Here is a 23,235-nt window from a genome sequence, read left to right as displayed (position 1 = left end):
CCATGTATGGGATGGTGATGAAGAGAGAATGACATCTTGCATGGGAATTATCCCATAATCAAGAGACAATAGGGGAAGAAGTCGGCTTATTTTTAATTAGGGTGGATTAAAAATCAATGATTTAAAAAAAAACCACGTTTTTATTTAAGTAGGTTTTTTCCTCAAAAGCATTTTATCAAAAAAATTCTATCTAAAGATAGATACGTTATAGCTCAGAGATCTCATCATGGAATGGGATTATAAAGTCTAATTCTAAAGTATGAGACAATATATTCATGTAATGTTTAAGAAACATTTTGTAAATGAGTTCCACTAGTTCATTGATTAGGGACCCAATTTTATGGGGCTCCAGGGGCTTCTATGTAGATTATTTAGGTTAATCTTTCTATCTACCCAATGGGACTCAGTGCTCAGTCTAGAAGATACCATCAGAGATGCTTAGTTTTGCAGTTCTCAAACTGTGGATTTGTGTCTCCAGACATAACATGCTTGTTAACAGCAAAAATGTTTATGTATATAATAGATGAGAAATAACAACAGACCTCAAATTTGTGTACACAGAGTCAATCCCTCACCTCTCTCTAAAAGGGCAAAGTTTCATGAATAGAAGAGTGTTGGGGGCGGAATAGGTCTGGACAACGAGAAGTCTGGAGATAAATGTGAAAAGGGAGGGACAGGCATTAGAAACAAAAGTGAAACTGTTTGAGCGGCATATTCCAGAAGTCTTGAGGTCTTTCTGAGTGTACCTTTCATTGATTTGAGATCTACCATACCATTCTCTCACTAGAAGGGAAACCCTATAATGGCAGCAGGCCATAAAAGACACCCAGTCTGGAAATAAGAACCATTCAAGAAATACGTGTGCTGATGATGTTTTGAAGAAAGTCACATCAGTGAACTGGTAGAAGTCACTTAAGCACTTGGATTCAGAGACTGTTGAAGTGTTAATCTCAGTTTTAACAGCAGTAGCTTCTAAAACCAGGGTTGTGAATTCAATCCTTGAGGGGGCCATTTGGGGATCTAGTCGGGGATTGACCCTGCTTTGAGCAGGGGGTTGGACTAGATGACCACCTGAGGTCCCTTCCAACCCTAATAATCTATGATTCTGCTGGTGTAGAAAGAATATTTTCTGTCTTTGGACTAATTCATTCCAAATTGAGAAATCTTTTGGGACCTGTAAAAGCAGGAAAGCTTGTTTTTTCTTTGCCACATTATGAACAAACAAGGAAGTGAAAGAGAAGATGACTGAGTTAGATGCAGAAGCCAATATTTTAAGTTTCTCATATTGACAGGGCTAATGTTGATTTGATTTTTTTTTTAATATTTCATTAACTAAAATAGTTAAACAATTTTAATAAAAACAAACCCGACTTTAAAAAAAACTTGAATATTTAGCTAAATTCAAAAATTTGTATTCTTTTGTTAAAATGTTTGCTGTTGAAGGAAAAAAATCCAGAATACATAATGCTGTTGTTTTAGTTAACTAAAACAATTTAAATGTCTGTCTGGTGATGTCCTCCTAATACAGCATGGCAAGAAAATCCTCCAAATATTAATGATTAACCTGTTGAATTGGAGATATTGGGAGTGAACTGACTTCATAAATATCTGCTTCAATTACCTTTGCTAAATGAAATAACCAAACAATCGTTCATTTTCTGATATAGCTGTAAAACTAATCGGAAAAGTTTTTTCAAAATCACTTAAATATATAGTGTGTACCTTCTAAAAATGAAACCTATATCTATCTCTGAGTTGTGCAGAATATGTATTAAGGTTATAATAACCAACAAGAATACACTTTTATATAGAAATCCATGATTAAATCGAGTCTTCTTGACTAGTGGTTTAAATCAAATCCACTCTGTTTAACCCGTAGTAGCCAGCTGGGAACAGATTTCTTCTCAGAGAGAACAGTGATGAAAGACTGAGCCCTCAGTTGTCCCAGTTACGAGCTTAACTGATAAGGTAGCCAATTCACTGATAATAGTGTTTAAATAGCAGTGAATGATTAAAGTAGCAGAATTTGGTTTCTGTGTAAATATAGTAGTGTGGAAATAGCTGATAAACTATTCAAAAATGAGTGCAATAAAGTAATATAAGTCACACAGCAACAAACAAGAGGCTATGCTCTAATCTCCCTCTCCAGAGGAATAATATTATACCATTGTTTCATTTGATCCAGGGTTACTTCTTTTCCCTCATATGCTTTCCCTAACCTTGCCTTAAAAAAAAAAAAAAAATATTAAACACTTAAGGCCAAATTCAGCCCTGCAGTAAGCAGGTGTATCTTATATTGATTTAAATAAGTGAACCTGCTGATCCTGAGGTTGCTTTTGTTCCATAGTCAAGGATTCTTTGACTTTTTTATAGTAGTTCTATTTCTGAAAAATGTCATTCTGAGTATGGGAATGTAGAGAATTATTCGTCCCTGCACAAATGACTGGTCTGACACCCCCCTGAGTTCCTGAATCCCTGCTTTAGATGATCTCTGTCCCTGCTAAAGGGTTACCCCGGGGTCATTTTAGCAAAACCCAAAGGGCTTTGAGCTCAAGAGCAGGAGTTCTCATTCTCTTATTGCAAAAGGTGGCATGGATTGGTGTGTTAATGTTATGAATCTGCTGTTGTGTTTAAAAATTTTAATTTAAAGCTCTAATTTTTTTTGTAACCAAGCAACTAGTAACAGTGGAAAGCTCCATTATTATTACTGCTGTGTCACTGAAGGTCTTGAATGTTTAATTGAGAATCCTGAGCTAGATTCAATATTACATGTCATTTGTTTGAATCCAGCACTGATCTGTAGAGAATTGTTCCTTACCACCCATCTAGCCTGTAAAATGAATTGTGGGGTTTCAGTCCATTTCTAGTGGATGGCCATTGCATTACAACATCCATTGACTGAATTATTTGCCTCCTTTCTTGCTAGTGAAATTGCATGGGTTTTGGAGATGGGGAAGAGTCTTTTAAGGGTGAGAGGAATTGATTAGCTCTGTGGGGAAGCAGGTAGTGCTGCTGCCTGTGCTGTATCTGTTCTATGGGTAAACTGGAGTTCTGGCTGCAGATTCCATTCACTAGTGCTACATTTTTCAATGTAGAAACAAAAGAAGTGGGAGGAGTTACTCCGTGTGAAGGTGAAAACATGGGGAACTGCCAAAAATCTGTTCAACTGTAAAATATTAAAGATCCAGAACAGCTGCTGCAGTAGTAACTAATGGTTTTCTTGTCATTAGTTTTCTGGTGCCCCTTCTTCAGGCTCCTTTGCAAAGTGTGCGTTTTGAGCATGAGGTTCAAAGTGCCTGGAGATAAGACAGATGTGCTAACTCCACTTAAAGTATGCTAAAAATCACAGTACGTATGTTGCAGCACTTTCAGTGGTTCAGGCTGACTACTCAAGTCCAAGCCTGTTCAGCTCCTGGGTCCAAGCTCAGGACGAGACTGAGACACAGCATCCATGCTTTGGCGCTCTAGCTCATGTGCAGCTAGAAAGTGTCTAGCTCCCCAGGCTGGGGGGCATGCTCCCAGCTGCAGTGCAGACATGGTCACATTACACTCCCTCTCTGTCGGTGCCTTATAGGATAGGAAAAAATCCTTTACATTTTAAGTAAATTCAACAGCAAAAAATATTTAGTGACATTCACTGACTCCAGAAACACTTCCAACTTTAGGGGCCTGGATCCTGTGTGTGCAGGCTGTCATGAAGGCAGTCATTTGCCTGGGTGACGTGAGAAGGTTCTTTTATTAGATATCATCTGACTTGGCATGTTGTAATGTGCTGTGCCAAATCATATGCTATGTGAGTCTCATGCAGGGAGAGAGGCTGGCCAAGAACTTTGTTTTGGTTTCAGATTTCTGAATTAAAGATTCTGTATTTGTTTGCTCAAAGGTGATCTGGAGAGGAAAGGAGAATTGAAAATGTGCCTAATCCTGGCCTTTCCTGATGTGCACAGATGGCCTGAGAGGGTTGTATTTTTGTTTTGTTTTAAAGGGTGGGGGTTGTGTGTGTGGGCTTCTGAACTTCTAACATAAAAGCAAGCAGGTCTTGTTTGCTGTGGATCTCTCTAGTGACTGGAAAGCTGTGGAAAGTCTCATTGTGAGGCAAAGCTGAGCCGTTTGTAGGGGAAGTGATATTGAGTAAGACTGTTTAAAACTCTGTGGTTTTTAACACTTCATTGCATACTGGCATGGATGTCTTTGCCAAATACCCAGAGAGGGCAGGTGTATTTGTCTGTTACAGCTATCCCCCTATTCCATTTTGTTTCTTACAGCTGTCCCCATACTCCATTTTGTTTTTGTTCTCCTCCTGTGGCCGCCCTTCCCTGGCTGTTAAGTTGTTTACCAGGGCCACTGCCCTGCTCAAAGGGAGGGCCCCTTAAGTTGTTTAACAAGAGCCATTGCCCTTCTCAAAGGGATGGCCACTTGTGCTGCGTGCTAAATGGGACCACTGCCCTGTTCAAAGGGTTAGTCCTGTTATCACCTCGTTGAACCCGGGCTCGGTGTAGGGCAGGCAATGTCCAGAGCTGCAAGACCTATTGTGTTTTTAAGATCTTGGGCATGAGTCATAGGCCTCATGTGCTTTTGAGTCACCTATTCCACAGGATTCTGCCCAGACATGTTTCTGTGCTCACCTGCAGTTTTTCTCTGTGCCTCCTCCCCTGTGACAGGGGGAGCCTATCAGGATTACTGGCGGGAAACTGCCTAAGTTTGCCTTTAAAAACAGATCTTTTTGAAACAAACATCAGAGAGGTTCCTGCATTGCTGCCTGGTCTGATCAGCCAGGGGTTTTGGGGGGTCCTTTCTCTGCGCTTGTTTTATTTTTGAGCGTACCCCTGGTTTTTGAACCCCCCCCCCCCCCCCCCCCACGAAGAACGAATTGCTACCTGAGAGATCTCCTGATTATTGAGACTGTACCGAGCCCTCCTTGCTTCTTCTGATGTTACTGCTGCTTCTGCCTTTGCTGCTGCCTTGGGGACTGGTAAGAATCCCTCTGTGAAACTTTCCATACTTTTATTTTATTACTTTAGCTGCTGGCTGTTTCCCTAGCACACAGACTCAAGCTAAACCTTGGTCTGAGTCTTAAAACTTCTCTTAAACTCCGCGGTGCTTTGCCACTAAAAGTAAGTTTGTGCCGCTGCTAAGCTCTGCTCCTGTGGGCTTTGCCTCGGGGCTCTCTGCTTTCAGCTGTATCCACTGCTGCAGCCACTATCCCTTGGCTTCCTTGGGAGCTGGATCCTGGGCACATACCACTCTCTGCCCTCTGTAACTTCCCCATAGCTTAAGGTGCACCATAGGTTTTGTTTTTTTAGTTTAATAAGTCATAGTTTGTTACGATTGTAGAGCTTGTAAGGTTCACCTGCCTTGTTATAGTTTACTGTTGTGTTGCTCCGTATAGTTGCTTGTTATAGTTTTGCTTAAAATTGTGATATTTGTTGTTTTGCCTAATCGTTGGTTAAGATAGATAAGATTTTTGCTGCTTAAATTCGTCTTCCCGCTGTCCCGATCTCTCCCTGAACTTTCCCGTGTCTGTTTTTCCCCTGCTCCAGTCTCCCCCTCTGTGTACTTCTGTGTCTCCGTTATAACCCTTTGCTGCTTTTTCCCCCGCATCTGCACTCTCTCTGAACTTCCCAAACTCTTTGCCGCTTTTTTTCCTTTGTTTTTGGTGTCCGCTTGTTGCTTAAACCTCTCTCTAGCCCTTCTTTACACTTCTCCGCTGCCCCTCCCCTACCGAAGATCACCATCACACTGCTCCATTGTCCTTACCTTGCAGGGCTTCAGAGTCTCTCGCTGCTTCCAGCCGCACTCTCTTCTCATCAGTTGCCACTAATCATTCACTTCCCTCCCACCTCCTGTTCCTTGACCCAGCCTTTAGGTACACTCTTGCAGATTATCTGCTATTCTAGCCTCACAAATTAAGTCATTAATTTTCTTTTATACCGTTACATTGCATAATTTCACTTATCACCCATATTGTATTATTGCACTGATATTCACATTTTACTTGTAATTGTAACACCCCATTGGTTGCTTCCACTTTTCTGATATACTTTGTATTTGCATTGATACCATTGTGTTACATTGTGTATAAGGCCACTAACCACTTAATACATTCTATCTAAGATTGTTGACCATTTTATATAGAAGCTACCATTTTAGTTTGCATTTCTTTTTGATACGCTTATTGACTGTACTGTATCCCATTGTGCTGAACCCCACTTACTGTACCCCACTGTTAGAACTCCCTACACTGTTCAATAAGAACCCCTCCATCATGGTCTATTGTAAACACCCTATACAACCCATCCCATCGTATTTCATTGTTCCCACCACTTCCTTTTTCCTTTAATAAAGAAATTAATTGGCACCCCACCTGTGTGGTAATTGCTCCCCAAGATCCCATATACCTGCAGGCAGGAAGAGTATTAAGTATGTCTACACTAGAAAAGTAAGTCAACCAGGGAGAGGAGAGGGCTGAGTTCTAGTTGCGGGGCCTACAGTGGAATTGACAAGACAGCCAACTGCCAATGAAAGGGACCTGCCTTAACTACGTCCTTGTAAGCCTTATGCCTCTCATGGAGGTGGAGTTATTATGTTGGTGTAGCAGGGCAATTACATCTGCAGGAGGAAGATCGTAGAAACTGACATTATTAGGTCGATGTAAGATGCATTAGGTCTACCTAACTGTGTAGTGTAGACCAGCCCTCAGTTAAAGTGAGACCTTGGGCTACGTTGTGAGACAGTACTTCCCCTCTCTACCCCCTGCTCGCCCCACCCATTCTCCATGTAGAACCCCTACTGCAAAACTAGACAAGATGAGACTTGCCGGTCTTGACATTTTAAATGGGTTTTCTCCCTTGTTTTTCAGGCCTTCAGTAAATGTCATAAAGCAGCCAAAAAAACTCACAAAAAACAACAAATGCAGATGAAACTTAAAGTCTTTTGTACCTTTAGGGCTGACTTGTGGTATTTGGTGTTATCTTTGATGTGTATTGGATAGCCAAGTGACAAGCGTAGTATAAATCTTGGTAGATAGGAAATTTATCCCTTTGTCTTTTTGAGGTAGATGCATTGAATTCCACGCTGCCTTGAGTACATATCCATGTGAGGAGCCCACTAACTCAGTTAGAGCTAGCACAAGTGTGTCTAACCCAAGCTGGGAATCGCACCAGTGTAAACATATGTACATAGCCTGTTCTGAAAGAATAGATGTCTTGGTTAGAAAATCCCACATGCAGTACTACTGCAGCTGCATTGCAGAAGGGTGCAATGATTCTTACAAGTATGTAGCTGAATGCTTTGGGATCCCTCAAAGTGAAATGTACGTTATTTTATAAAACTGGGCTCTTTACCTTGAGCCCTACACATACTGCACTATTGAAATGCTGCCACCTTTGGGGTGGAGGTGCTAGCTAGTGCTGCCGGAGGAACTGTTCAACAGCCACACTAGGGGCAGACACAGGCCTTGTACGAAGTGCATCATAGGATCCTTGAGGTATATTTGAGTATTACGTTATCCTCCAAAAGGGACCTCCAGAGTAAACTGTGTGGTACTGCAAAGGGCTGCATTGATCCTGCTTGACTGGAACCAGAGACTTCAGAGAGTGTCAGTGTGTGGCAAGACGATTTGCTTACTTAGGCCATGTCTACATCTAAAATTTTGCAGCGCTGGTTGTTACAGCTGTATTAGTACAGCTGTATAGGGCCAGCGCTGCAGAGTGGCCACACTTACAGCAACCAGCGCTGCAAGTGGTGTTAGATGTGGCCACACTGCAGCGCTGTTGGGCGGCTTCAAGGGGTTTCGGGGAACGCGAGAGCAAACCGGGAAAGGAGACCAGCTTCGCCGCGGTTTGCTCTCGCGTTCCGCGAACCACCGTGCAAACCGCAGGGAAGGAGACCTGCTTGTTCGGGGAACGCGAGAGCAAACCGCGGCGAAGCTGGTCTCCTTCCCCGGTTTGCTCTCGCGTTCCCCGAACCCCGAGCAAGCAGGTCTCCTTCCCTGCGGTTTGCTGGGTGGTTCCGGGAACGCGAGAGCAAACCGGGAAAGGAGACCAGCTTCGCCGCGGTTTGCTCTCGCGTTCCCCGAACCGCCGAGCAAGCAGGTCTCCTTCCCTGCGGTTTGCAGGGTGGTTCGCGGAACGCGAGAGCAAACCGCGGCGAAGATGGTCTCCTTCCCCGGTTTGCTCTCGCGTTCCGCGAACCACCCTGCAAACCGCAGGGAAGGAGACCTGCTTGCTCGGGGGTTCGGCGAACGCGAGAGCAAACCGGGGAAGGAGACGAGCTTCGCCGCGGTTTGCTCTCGCGTTCCCCGAACCGCCGAGCAAGCAGGTCTCCTTCCCTGCGGTTTGCAGGGTGGTTCGCGGAACGCGAGAGCAAACCGCGGCGAAGATGGTCTCCTTCCCCGGTTTGCTCTCGCGTTCCGCGAACCACCCTGCAAACCGCAGGGAAGGAGACCTGCTTGCTCGGGGGTTCGGCGAACGCGAGAGCAAACCGGGGAAGGAGACGAGCTTCGCCGCGGTTTGCTCTCGCGTTCCCCGAACCGCCGAGCAAGCAGGTCTCCTTCCCTGCGGTTTGCAGGGTGGTTCGCGGAACGCGAGAGCAAACCGCGGCGAAGATGGTCTCCTTCCCCGGTTTGCTCTCGCGTTCCGCGAACCACCCTGCAAACCGCAGGGAAGGAGACCTGCTTGCTCGGGGTTCGGGGAACGCGAGAGCAAGCCGGGGAAGGAGACCAGCTTGATTACCGAGCTTCCTCAGGTATGCTGGGATACCTGCTTATTCCACGGAGGTCAAGAAAAGCGCTGGTAAGTGACTATACTTGATTACCAGCGCTGGATCACCAGCGCTGGATCCTCTACACCCTAGACAAAACGGGAGTACGGCCAGCGCTGCAAACAGGGAGTTGCAGCGCTGGTGGTGCCCTGCAGATGTGTACACCTCCTAAGTTGCAGCGCTGTAACTCCCTCACCAGCGCTGCAACTTTCTGATGTAGACAAGCCCTAAGTCACCTCAGGAGGTGAACTGCTGGGGGAAGGGGGTTTTTTAGCAAACGAGGAAGCCTCCCTTTTGGTTCTTCTGCTGCATCCTCTACTATACCAGCCTGCTCTGGGGTCTGTATGCTGCCATCATTTTTCTGAAGAGACAGTAGAGCAGAAGAGTTCCTATGTCAGTATCCTCTGTATAACCATCAGTTTTCAGTTCTAAACAGAATTCTGCACTAGTGCATGTGTAAGTGTGATAGAAGAACGTCTGGCTCGCCAGCTAGCTGTGTGCATCCAAAGCAAGCTAGTTTTGTTGTTGGTTGTTTTGTTGTCCTCCCATCCCCCCCCCCCCCTTGGTTCCTTAGTTTGCTGAATTGGGGGATGGGTTGTTTTGCTCAAGTCTTCTATCTGATAGATGTTTGCTTAAAAGCCAATTCCTGTGGCCTATCCTTGTGTTTAGTGTCTGGCTCCCCGGCTGATTTTGCTGGCAGCTTCTGACTGTAACTGAAGCTACAGTGTCTGACAGGCTTTTTTCCATCTTTCTGGGCACTTCTTACCTTTGGTACCTTCTTAGATGTAACTCTCTTATGTACTGGGGAATTTAGAAACCCCTTAAGAGACAAAACTTTAATGCAGCCAACTTCTGTCAGTTCCTCTCTAAGGGAATAGAGAGCATCTCAGGAGATGTTTCCATCCTTCCAGTACTTGCTTTTTGAATCTTTTGGACTGAACTTAATGAGACTCCCAATATGTAAGGCTACGCAGCACAGGTGTCCCAGAACTGCAAGAGGCCAGATGAGTCATTTGTTTCTTTAGTTTAACAGAGAATGTGTCAGGCTCTTCTCAGACAGCCTATCATGTTCACTTTGAATTGCTGCTGCTGTTTTGCATCTAACTCTCTTCCCCTCACACTTTGGTAGTTTAACCAAAAGAACCTATTAGTGTTTCTCCAGTAAGCATCTAACCTTCAGATGTAAAGTAGAAGGCTGAGACTCCTGCACTTTCTCCTCTCGATCACATACTATTTCTGTCTTTTTGGTGGACTCTTACATTGTGTTCAGATGTGAACTACAATAGTGGGAGGTCAGGCAAGAGATACTGCTGTATTCTAATAAAACGTTTCTGAAAGAATTGTAATAGTGACTAGATGGCATGTGGTTAGGAGACCTGTGTTCCATCCAGCCTTTCCATTGACTCACCGTGTGACCTTGGGTGAGGTGATTAACAGCTGTTCCTCACTCTCCTCCTCTTGCCTCTCAGGAATACTTGTGGCTTAATTTTATAAAGTGCTTTGAGATCTTTGGCTGAAAGGTGCTGTGGAATGGCAAAATATTAGTAATAATTACACTTGGCAGAATAGTCATTCAGTGCCCTAATATTCAAATGCATTGACCAATGTTTGTTTCAGGATTTCTGTTTAAATTTTCAGACAATACTATATATAAGTAGATTTTATTATTAAACTATATTCACTTTTGAGTAAACTTTGTGCACTGTTCGTTTTGGGGGCAATGCAGCCCAGGTTAACGTGTTCAGCAGGCTGTTGCTACTTGAGACAGTCACAAATTGTCTTGTCACCACACCCTCTGTGCTGCCCCAACTACCCTGTTGGGCGTGTGACCAGTAGCTACAAAGTTTCATTGTCTTGTGCTTGCTTGACCTTTGTTTGTTTGTTTGTTTTTTAATGTTCCCTGCAGATTAGATCATGTGTTGCCAACCTGTGGGACACATGCAGTGGCAAAAGGAAAAAACCTTCAGCTTCTAGCTAAATCCTTTAGGGATCACCTTCCTACCAGCCATTGGGACTCTGCTGTCCTGTTGATACAGTTAGCTGCTTGTGTAGGCTATGCATCCAGCTCCAATCTTGATTGCTTTACTTGGTATTTATCTGTAATGGCCTGCCAGGGCTCATATGTGGCAGAGCTAAAATGAGTGGCTCTTAATATTTTTTTTTAATTGCAGGAAACTTAATATTGCAGGATTCCTTCCTTTTATGGTTAATTGTTTTTTCTAAAACATCAGTGTCATTAGTCCTTATGTGTCATGTAAATAATTTTTGACAAAAGTGAGGAGGCGACAAATTTGTATGGAATGTAGATGGGTGCTACTGTTATGGGAATACCTAAAACAAGTGCTTCTAGGAGTAAAGATGTGTTACCAGTAAACATATGTATATTTCTATCTGTTTGGGGAATTTGTCTTGAGTGTTTTCCCTTCCAACTTTTGCCTCCTAACCCCCTCCACTTGCAAATGTTCGTTCATTCACTTTAAACAGCAGTTGTGGTTAAGTACACAACCTAGGGAAAAATAAAACACTTCAATACATGTGACTCTCCTCAGTCCAACACACCTATTCCCAAAAATCTCCTGAGTAGGAACTCTGTGAGTAGGCCCTAGTCTTCACGGGGGGTGGGGAAATCTATCTAAGGTATGCAACTTCAGCTATGAGAATAGCATAGCTGAAGTCGAGATATCTTAGATCGAATTAAAATTACTTCACGTCCTTGCGGCGCTGGATTGATGGCAGCGGCTCCCCCATCGACTTTGCTTCTGCCTCTCGCACTGCTGGAGTTCAGCAGTCGACAGGAGAGTGATTGGGGATCGATTTTTATCATGTCCATACTACACGTGATAAATCGATCCCTGATAGATCGATTTGGTACCCACCAATCTGGCGGGTAGTGTAGATGTACCCTAAGAGTGAAACTTCACTCAGTCCAGTATAAGACTGCTCTGTTGGTGGAATTCACTTGCAAATCACAACCAAGGGAAGGTACAGTTATATTTAGCATGACATTGGCGTTATCCCCATTAATGTATCTGATTGGTCACAAATCCAAAAAGAACTTTATCTGTGGAACTCCCAGGCATATGTGGTGTACTGCTCTCTAGCTCCTTCCCCGCTCTATAGGGTAGGCAACCTATGGCATGCATGCTGAAGGTGGCACGCAAGCAGATTTTTCAGCGGCACTTACACTGCCCAAGTCCTGGCCACCAGTCTGGAGGGCTCTCCATTTTAATTTAATTTTTTAAAGGAAGCTTCTTAAACATTTTAAAAACCTTATTTACTTTACATACAACAATAGTTTAGTTCTATATTATAGACTTATAGAAAGAGACCTTCTAAAAACGTTAAAATGTATTACTGGCATACGAAACCTTAAATTAGAGTGAATAAATAAAGGCTCGGCACAGCACTGCTGAAAGGTTGCTAACCCCGCTATAGAGTTTGGGAGCTCAGGTCACCAGAGAATTGTCAGTGTTGTGTAACTTGCTCTAATACCACGTCCTTGGTTACATTCTGTTCTCTGGCTGTTGCAGTTTTTGGTTTTCCCTGTCCTCTCCTGCCTGCCATCTGTTGCTAAACAGCCCAAAATCATCAGAAGCTGCTGTTTCCTAGGCTTCTGCTTGTCTTGATGCATGGTATAAAAGTTCCAAGCTTCTTAGCACATCTCAGTTCTTTAAAGAGTCAGTCACATTCACTGGCTGTATCTCACCAGTATACCTAGAAACTCTTTACTGAGTTCTCCACAATGATGCTCATTTTGTGACAATAACCGCCAGCTCAAGATCTTGCTCCACTAGCCATCATGCCTTTGCCTCTGCCAAGGTCCCTTGCAGCCTCTTGTTTCTGTACTTCAAGACCCTGTTTGTATCTGAGGGCAAAACCAGCCACAGCCTTTCTGGCAAAAACCAGGGCCTAGCCTCTTACTTTAATAAAACTTCCTCCCTTGCATGCCAATGATGTGAGGGTTATGCCTCTGGATATTGAAACCACCTCTGTTGCTGTTCTTTGCTCTAGTTAAAATGCCTGATTAAACTCTCTGCCTGTGAAATCTGGTTTCACCTGTTGAGGCCTGTCAGTTTTATTCAGTTCATGATCAGTAGGCTGCTTTTGAAAGAAACGCCCTTCTGTGTGTTCCAGGTCTCTGTTTCCACTTCTTCTTTTCAGCAGAATGACATTCTGCATTAATAGTCTAAAATTGCTTAAAAAGTAGCCCAAAACTAGACAAATATTTTTATTGGGCTAGTAGCAGATTCTGTTTGTTGAAATGAAGTGTTTTAACACCACATTGGTCTATATATCAAATAACAGCAAATGAAAGCTTTCATTAGAAACCTAGTTCAGAAGGGATTAAAAAAAATCAAAAAAATTAAGAACAAAATTATATATTTCTAATTACATTCAATGATGGTAGTCAATGTCCATTGTTCTTGGCTGTGATATTTTCTGAGATCTTTCTAATCCATCATAAAATAAACGTTCAGAGTTCCTGTTGATTGGATTGAATAAGATCAAGTTCAGCAAAAGTCCCTTTCTCTGCTGTTCTACAGTGGCCTTGCTTCTGATCAGCATGAAACTCGTGCATCCCTGAATTACAAACTTTGGGCTTTCATCTTTACTGGATATTTGACTGGCCCTCCCTAATGTTATCACTCACAATTGGGCTATATTTTTCTCTCCGGACCTCACCACATCTCACTCAGAAAGGAAGGAAGTTCTTGATAGTCATACAGACATAGGAGTCCAGAGACCTTAGTTCTATCCCATGTGTTGGTATAGGCTTCCTGTGTGACTTTAAACAAGTCACTTAGCATCTATGCTTCCATTTCCTCATTTAAAATGGGAGAATGCCTGCCTCATGAGGAAAACGAGGCTACTTTCATTAATGTTTGTAAGATGCTTGGAGATCCTTGAATCCAAGTGTTGTAAAGTGCAAAGTATTATCCCCACCACAAGTGCCAGGTATAATCCCACATCCTCTTTTTCCATACTCCTTTCTGCCAGAATTACCCACCTGCGCATTGGCTAGATTGTAAGTGAAACCTACCTAGCAATGCTGTTTGCTAGAAAGTAAGCTGCTAGCACTTGCTGAGATTTCAAACTGCCTTAGAATAAGACATGTCTTACCAAAGTCTTCACTCTTCCCCTGATCTTGGTGTTTGATAGTGACTGCTCCTGAAACGCTGTGTAAAAAAATATTCTCTCAGACCCTTCCACAGAGACTTATTTCTGCTTTTCTTCTCTTCCTTTTTCAATTATCTTGAAAGTTTCAAGGCCACATGATCCTCACAGATCATACTTCAGTTTGTGTGAAGTCAGGTGAGAGAGAATTGGGTACACGGCTGCTACAGTCTCCGTATTCGTAGTATTTGAGGCTATGTGTAAACTACAGATTAAGTTGACGAAGTTACGTTACTCAGGGATGTGAATTAGCCACCCCTTTGAGCAACATAATTTATACTGATTTAAGCGCTGGTGTGAACAGCACTAAGTCGCGGGAGAGCTTTCCCCATCAACATAGCTACGCCACTCATGGCCGGGCTGGAGTAATTAAGCAAACCAGAGAGCTCACTCCTGTCAGCTTAGAGCAGCTACACAGAGAGCTTATAGTGCCGCAGTTGTATTGATGCCAGCTGTAAGCTCTCTAGTGTAGCCGTAGCCTAGGTTTTTAAAATAAACTCCACCTATTCCTTTTCCCCTTTAAGTAGAAGCCACACATTCTTTCAGATTCATGATGTGGGGTGATTCCAGAGACTGAATGCTGTCCCACACTGGCTAGCTGTATGTCTAGCATATCCATCTATCTTAGAACAAGACAGTCTTGTTCTAAAAATGCATTAATCATGGCTTGTTTGTGGATTTTTTTTTTGTTTTATATTTTTTATGGTAGTACCTAGGGACTAACCAAATCCAGGCTTCATTGTGACAGGCACCATACAAGAACAGCAGTGGACAGTTCCTTCTCTGAAGAGCTTACAGTCTAAATTGACAAGGCAAGACAAAGGACAGAGAAAAAGAATAAAACTTGTTGGTTCCATTATTGTTGTTGGGGGCAGAGAGACACGTGTCTGGGATTAGCTAAACAAAGACAAAGGGAAGGGCAAAGAGGTGAGGGGGACCTTCAGAATATACTATGTGAGGCGGGGAGTAAGTGAGCTGCACTGTCTCTGCACTGCACGCAGGCGAAGAGAATTCCTGCAGTACTTCATTGTATTAACAAGAAAGACTAGTCTTCCCTTGTTTCATAAAGTGTCTGCACTTTGGAAATCCTGCTAATGTCAAACAAAATCTTGCTAACAGTCCCAGGACAGATGATCTAAGCATCCTGATTCCAACAGGGTGTGTGGCTCCATAACCCCAAAGTAAAAAGCATGTCAACATCTACTCATGACTAGGAGAAACCCAGCCTGTCTCACTGCTAGATAAAAATGCAAAGGTAATTTATTAAAATGGTGCATCCTAGAAGGAGGTGTTTGAGGCTCTCTTTAGAGCAGCAATGAGATGCCAGGATAGCATAGCCAGGCAAGCTAACGATATAACCATTAACTTCTGGTTTGGGTCACAAGTAGTGACATGGGTCTGCTTGTCTTTGCCTAAACCCTAGCAGACCCACATGACAAAAGCACCATCTCCTCTGGGGAGCTGAGGTGGAGGGGAGGTCTAAAGGTATGTCTACACTGCAACTAGACACCCGTGACTGGCACATGCCAGCTGGCTTGGGCTGTGGGACTGTTTGATTGCAGTGTAGACTTCTGGTCTCAGACTGAAGCCCAGGCTCTAAGACCTGCGAGTTGGGAGGGTCCCAGAGCTCAGGCTGCAGCCCAAGCCGGAATGTCGTTACCACAGTTAACCATGCCTGAGCCTATGAACCCAAGTCAGCTGACTTGGGCCTGCCGTGGGTATCTAATTGCAGTGTAGACATACCCTAAGGCATCTGGAAGAGAAGATGCTTGCCTGTTGAGTAGAAAGCAAGGAGCCCCGTTTTCTTGGAGTGGCAGACCAAGGTACCAGAAAGAATCAGTGAGGCAGTTTGGGTATTATCCTCCAGTTATATATAGCAAAAATAGAATGCAACTCTGTTCTTACCTTGTTTTTAAAAACTAGCTGGTGTTTTTAGAGTTAAAAAGTCAGAATATGTTTGACATCTGTGATTTTTGTAAGCAAGCCAGTTTTAAAATGTTAATGTGACTGTAAAAAATGGAGAACTAAAAAAAACTTCCAGAAACTCTGACCGTGGCTATACAGCTAGTTCTATTATGTGGCTTCCTATGAGCAGTTAACCAGCTCCTCAAATAAAGCATGCACCTGCCTTTAGTACACGTATTGCTAGACTACGAGCTTCTGCCTTGTGAATTGCATTCCAAGGGTCAGATGTGAATGGTGTGGTTCATTTAGGTTTTATACTGGTTGCTAGCCAATCCCTTTATTGAAATGTGTTACAAACACACACACCCCTCATTTATTTACTTCTCTGATCCCAAGGTGCCCTTTGACAATGGATTGAAAGATCAGTGTGATGCTTAGCTTGGCAGGAGTTGTGTATAGCTTCCATGTGACTCCCTCCAGGATAAAACCCCTAATCAGTTTCCAGGTATACTTTATTTGCACATTACACTTCGCAGATGTTGAAATTTAGGTGAGTGTCTACGGAATGGCTTTAAATAGAGCTGCAGAAGTAGTGGGTGTGGGGGAGGAGCATACTGCTGTTCTTGACAGTTTAAGTGCAGTTATACACTGAGAAACTAACGCACCTTTTTAGTCAGTAGAGTTCTTCTCCGTGGCCGAATTCAGCAGACAAGACTTCAAATGCACAGAGGCTGTAATTCTATTATACCTGCAGAGCAAACACAGCTCCACGAGGGAGTTGGATTCTATTCCTGCTTATGTATCAACAAAATTGTAACCAAATCCTGCCCTTGGTGACACTTCTGAAACTCCATTCAGAGCAATAAGGGCAAAGTTGGATCTGTAGAATCTATTACTAATTTTTTTTAGTACCGATTGCTGGCCATGTGATTAAGGTGGTGTTGGGTTTTGACCTATAAGAGCTTAAATGCCTTCGGACTTGCCTACTTGAGAGACTGTGTCTCTCTGTGCCATGGTGCCACAGCTGTGATCAGCGGAGGCCTTTGAGCTTGACTGCCCCCTCTCCCCATCTTGCCCCTATAAAGTGGCTGCTGGCAGAGCTTTCTCTCTAAGGACTTTCCTGCTAATTATCTCTCTCCAATAGGTTGACATTCTGGGCATGCTGTAAATCCTGTCTGGTGAAGAGCTGAGGCAGCTGATGGTAGAATTTCAGTGTAGTGAGGAAGTATGATAGGGTCATCTTAAGATGCATTGGTCACACAACTGATCAGATGTCTGACGGGAAGATGTGCTGTTGCTTCAATCAATTTTTATTTCTCTTTAAATGTGCCAAAGTTGCCCTGAGCTTTTGAACAGGTGCTTTTGGCGAAGAGTTTGTATAAAACTAAAATTTAAATAAATCTACTTATCTGCAGGAACAGAAGAACACAGCTTAAATTTAAAATTTAAAACGTAGTGCACTTGGCTGGCAGTTTAAAAATATATATATTCTTCTTTACAAACTGTCCATGGTTGTCTACAGATTTAGACACATTCTTCTACATCTACCATGCCACTGTAATAACTCCTCAGCATAGAACACTTTCTGCAGGGAATCATCAATATGGACTCTGCTCCTCATTGCATTATTGTAGATAGCTCCACCCCCTAGCTGCCTGCTAGGCTTTCAACCTTACTTTGTAAATAGCCTTGCTGTAAAGAACCATGTCGGGAAGCCCCTTCCAGGTATTAAAGTGTGCATCTGTAGCTGATATTTAGTAGTAAGCTGAGAGAGTTCTCTGTTTCATGCTTAGAAAGCTTTGGCGAGGTCCCAGAGTGTGTGGTGGTAGTGGGGGCGTCTGCTGGTAGGAGGTCTCTGCTGAGTGCAAAAAGAATAACCACCACATTGTGAGTAGTACTACCCACCAATGCTATGAATATCTGTGCAGATCTGGACACGAGTGGTCTAAACCACGTACATACTAGGTAAAACCAAACTGTCCCTTTACGTTGGCTGTTAAATATATGAATTAGATCTACCAGCTATACATCTAGGTATTTGAGAGAGGATCCTATTCAGAGTAGCGATCTATTTTAGAAGTAATTAGTTTCACTGATTCACTATCCAGTATAAATTAATTTCTGACAAATCTAGATTTACTGGTATAAAAGTTATTTGATAACAATAGGATTGTAGTTCAGATCCAAGATCTTATTGTTAGCTAAGAGAAGGCATAATCTTTTAATGGCCTCTGTCATGATCACCCACCTTCCACTGAAGAGTTGACTTTTGTGCATTCAGAGTGGCCAGATCGCTCTTGTGTTTAGGAGCATGTATCTGTCCAGAAAATAGTAGTAGTCATTTTTTTTTCTTGGGTGCAGGGGGAGAGATTGTGGACATTGAAACAATACTTCTGGATTCCTAACTCTGTTTTCTTAAAGTTGCAGGAGTTATTACTGCTGACTTTCTGTCAGGATTAGCGCACTGGGGAGCGGACACCTGGGGATCTGTGGAGCTGCCCATAGTTGGAAAGGTTTGAGACTTTTAATTTTTAAAATTTCAAATAAAAATCACTTTGGGGGAAGCTGCCACCATCTTAAATGTGCTATGCACTATGTAGGAACTTGTTTCTGTCTTGTCTTGTGTCTCCTACTGATTTGGCCTGCTTGGCCTCCTCACCCTCTCTTTATCCCATGCTAATTGGGCTGGTATATTGGCGGTAGAGCTATGATATACAGTGTTAAACTTCTTCTAGACTGATAAAAGCCAGGAGGTTTGAGGTGACTTTTTAATATGCCCTGTTCCGACTGGGAGTATTAACAAGCAGAAGTAACAGTAGAATAAATATCTGTTCCCAGATCTGCTGTTGCCTAGCTATGTGACCTTTAACAAGTCACCTAACTTCTGTGCTTCTCTCCCATCTGCAAAATTGTGATAATGCATATCCACCTTTATAAAGCACTTTGAGATGAAAAGTGCTACGTATGTGTTAACATTAATGCATTGCTTAAAAATGCAAAAACTGGGCTGAAATATAAGCATTGTATGAAAATTCAACCATCTGATGCTTTACACTTGGAAATCATTTCAAACATTATTTCTAAAAGCTTGAACCTTAATTCCTAGATGCATGATAGTATGGAAGCCCTTCTATCACTCTTTGATTTGATGCTGTCATTCTGTTTCTGATCCATTCATTCTTACAAGTAATGGCCATTTGGCTTTGTTCTTTCAGGCTTTCATCAGACCTTTTAGAGAACATCACATTGACCCCACAGCAATTACTAGACATGATTTTATAGAGACCAATGGAGATAACTGCATGATGACACTAGTGCCATTGGCAAACATGGCCTACAAGTTTGTTTCTCTTTCCCCAGGTAAGCTATTAGCAGTGACATATGTATTTAGAATCTTCATCACTGGATAAATTGAATAAGTGCTTGTCCTTGTGTGGGGAAGGGATTAAAAAATGAATCTGTAATCCATGTCAGCGGGTCTAATTTATGTTGGAAGCAGATGTTTGGAGGAGAGGGGGAAAAAATTTCCACTGTTTGTTTTGATAATGGGCGATTAACCTTTCCCGTACCAAGGATCTTCCATCTCCAGGAAAGTGTCCTACTGAAGAGTTCAGTAAAGAAGCCTTAGAATATAAATTCTGCAGAAGAACTAGCATCTCATTCTTTCACAAAGGACTTTTAAACTCAGGCAATTACGGAAGAAAGCTTAAGATTAAAAACCAGTGAAATTTGCTATTTTGCAGAAATAGTTCAGTAAACGTAAAGACTAGTGTTGCAGCATTACATTCTCCTATTTAATTACAATAGCCAGTAAATCCATAGCTCAGGTTCCCACTATCCATTAGACTGAATTTATTTTGACTAATTTGGTGTGGTGCATACTAGTCTTGCAACCCTATTACTTTGTGGCATTTCAGAATGTCATTTCAGAATCTCATATGAGATGAGGAGTTCATGACTCAGCGGCTGTGCTGTCGCAGTCTGTTGCCGAAGCAATTTGGTCACGGGCCTTGTTAACATCTGAAGTGTCAGCAACTGCTAGAATAGTGTCAGAATTGAGGGGCAACTTCTAAACGGGGCAGGCATTATTAGAAACTGGTAGGAATCTCTTTCTTCAATAAAAGAGGAAAGAAAAGGTCTGAGTTTTTAATGCTTTTTTTTTTTATCTTTTGCAGAAGCGTTATACCAGACATGTCCTTGGGAATGTTATGTCTTTGCCCTGGCTATCTTTATAACCTTGACAAACCAGATTCACAAATGGTCTCATACGTACTTTGGTCTTCCTCGCTGGGTCATCTTTCTGCAGGACTGGCATGTTATCCTGCCACGGAAACACCATCGAATCCATCATGTGTCTCCCCATGAGACTTATTTTTGTATTACCACAGGTAAAGTAAACCTCATGTTCGTGGACTGAGCTTTTTTCACTGAGCCAGAAAGCATACATTTGGCAAGAATATAGTCTGATTGCTAAACAGTAATATCATATATGCAATCTATAAAATGTGGAAGATACTGCAAGTTGTAGCATGCAACATGTGTCCTTTTACTGTAAGTCAGTTGAGGCGCTTTACTTGGTATTGTTACATAAATAAGAAAAATCCCAATCCCAAAAAAAGAAAAATCAAGCTTGTGATTGGCTGAAAATCAGTAACTTTCTATTGCTGACTTCAGGTCAGTGATGCTGAGGCTTGAGTAAGGTCAAGCAGTCCGATCTTGCATGCAAATTAGTGCATCTTTATTCAGTGCAGTGAATTCTGTGCAAGCTGCTGTTCTCATACAAAGGGAATTATTTCATTTTCTTAATCTACATTGGCATCTCTCCTTGAATGTTAGTTTCCAAAACAAGTTCTTAGACTTCTGAAATTCATGGCCATAATGAGAGGATTTCCAAATACTTACTTACAACGGCCTTCAGAACATGTGTAACTTCTTTATCAAGGTTTTTTTGGCCTCTGATTCTCCTTGGATCTATAAATCATGATATTCACCTCAACTGAAGTCATTCTGGTTATGTCCATTTTGCAGATGGGCAAGCTAAACCAGTGTGCTAATAACTTGCTCACATAGTGAGGGAAGGCACAGCTGGAAATAAAATTGTAGATACTTGACTCCATTTCCTGCTCTGACAAATGGACCATGAAATAAATAAAAATCTATAGATTTGTATTAGTCATGCAATACTGTGTGCTCCATGTAAAGCTTTATAACTTGTTCATGTCATCTGTCAGAAAACAGTCTCTACTCTAAATAGGATCCTCTCTCAAATATTGTATAGCTGGTAGATCTAATTCACATAAGTAGTGTAGACCCAAAGTTTAGGTTTGTCTGAAATTTTACAAAATCTGGTGAGTTAATAAATCTATCTAAATGTCAGTGACCAGTGTACCTTGTTTGATTTGAATATTCTCTTGCACTGCTTGCAAATGAGGCATTGCATCTGTGTGCTGGTGCACAGGAACCAGAAAGGGAAACCATCCGAACAAGTGAAACTCACTGGTCTGAATGAAGGGCAATTTGTAATCTAAATAACTAGCTAGAAATTTTAAAACAGAAAGATCTAAATTCAAGTGCTGTATTTACAAATTACTTTTGTTTGTTTCTTTTACCCTAATAGTCTCCTTTCACTTTGAGTAGTGACCATTCTTCATTATTTGCCCATAGCATTCTTCATTATTTGCCCATAGCGCACTACCACTGAACTTTTTCTCTAACACATTTTTGTTTGCTAGCTAAAGTGAATAACACTGTTAAGGAGGGAAGAAAAGCAATGCAAACTTGAGTTTCTACTGCTGTGGTTTAAGCTAATGTCAATACTTAATTCCCCCCCCCCTTCCCACCTCTGGTCTTTCAGGTTGGCTGAACTATCCATTAGAGAAGATTGGATTTTGGAGATGCTTGGAGAATATTATCCAAGGAGTGACTGGGCAAAAGCCTAGAGCAGATGACATGAAGTGGGCTCAGAAAGTTAAATAAAACTCTTACCAGCCTTCTACAGTTCTTATCTTTGTTGCCAACCTTTTTTTTTAAAAAAAAGCCATCAGCCAAATGCAAGACTTACAAAGAAATAACAGACTAAAGCACAAACTAAAAAGTGCTAACATCGACTGCAATTAAAAACTCATTCTTCTTAAAACGATACTTGAAATGCGAATGGTTACTTTTCCATTTGTATTGAGCACCTTTCTTTAGCCATGTCTGCTGATGTCTTAGAAAATATTTCATCACTGAGTCTCATAAAAGCCATCTGGTGAGCCAGAGAGGAAGACGATGCACCATCACTTCTAATACATTGGTGGCACAGTAAACATGTGTTGTATCAACATTCTTTAACTTTTAAAAGTAGCTTGTTGTCGAAGACCAATATGGAGAATAGTGAAGATAACTTGTCACGGCATTTTAAGAAATCCTATCCAGATATGCCGCATGAAAACAGCATGTCAGAGTAATCGAAGCCAGTAAAATTGTCACCGTTTCAGTGCATTCAGTGGTTGATAAATCTGTCAGTTCCATCTTTGCTATTGTATTAAGTCTTGTTAATGTGGTATGGAGCAGACTTTGAAATCTTGACTCTATCAATGGGCAAAGAATTCTTACGTGTTTTCAGTTTCTCTTAAAATAAAATAAATCTGTTCAAATTTTTGAGGAATTTGAACCAACCATTTCTGTATAAGCATTCAGCTTTACATTAATAAATGTCTGAGGATCTGGAGGGCACATTGTATATGTGTATCCCACATGCTTGCATTAATTGATTCGGAGTGCTCACTGATGGGATCTTGCCAGTATGTGTTTCCTGTTCCAATAATCAATGTTTAAAGTATGTGTAGCATTGGGCACATCTGCAAATTGTTGTCTTTTGAGAGCAAAAGACATCAAATTTGTATCTTTAGCACAAATGTTACTGGTTGGTGTTTTTAAGGTGCTTGTTGGTTTCTGTAAATAATATAAAGCCTTAATCTATTCTGGTGTAATGTGGAATAATATTTTAACATGATGTTCTGAATGTATATAATTTATAACAGCAGTTGGATAATACTAATCACGTTTGTTAAGTCTTGTTGCAGTTCTTCATTTATTTGATGGTATAAAATCACACTTCATCCTCAACACTTTAGTCTGAAATATCTAGCATTCGCAGGATTAATGCATGAGTCCCCCAGGTAGGGTGGGGTGTGTGTGTGTGTAAACCTTGCATTTCCTTTGCTTATACTATAACAGTGTATTTTACTCTTTCAGTATATAAGCATCTGACATTATAACAAAGGACTATTCCAGTTTCTATCACCCTACAGAAAAGCTTTACACACAGATCCTACAGCGAGCTCAGCGTAGGGCAGGAGTGGGCAAACTTTTTGGCTTAAGGGCCACATCTGGCTATGCAAATTGTATGAT

At 42.0% G+C, this 23,235-nt stretch overlaps 1 protein-coding gene across 1 annotated transcript in view; it reads left to right on the top strand.

The window, feature by feature from the left end:
• PEDS1 (plasmanylethanolamine desaturase 1) overlaps positions 1-22,895 on the top strand; it is a 41,057-nt gene extending 18,162 nt beyond the window's left edge. Inside the window, exons 3-6 of the mRNA XM_050918145.1 lie at positions 18,262-18,353; positions 19,056-19,200; positions 20,016-20,228; positions 21,695-22,895. Coding sequence (XP_050774102.1) covers positions 18,262-18,353; positions 19,056-19,200; positions 20,016-20,228; positions 21,695-21,816 — 572 coding nt within the window. The 3' untranslated portion in view covers positions 21,817-22,895. The remainder of the gene's footprint in view (positions 1-18,261; positions 18,354-19,055; positions 19,201-20,015; positions 20,229-21,694) is intronic.
• The last annotated feature ends 340 nt before the right edge of the window (positions 22,896-23,235 follow it).

Source organism: Gopherus flavomarginatus, chromosome 11 (assembly GCF_025201925.1).
Source record: "Gopherus flavomarginatus isolate rGopFla2 chromosome 11, rGopFla2.mat.asm, whole genome shotgun sequence".
NCBI classification, from domain to species: domain Eukaryota; kingdom Metazoa; phylum Chordata; order Testudines; family Testudinidae; genus Gopherus; species Gopherus flavomarginatus.
Note: the sequence above shows the minus strand (reverse complement) of the source record. Positions and strands in the feature narration are given on the sequence as shown.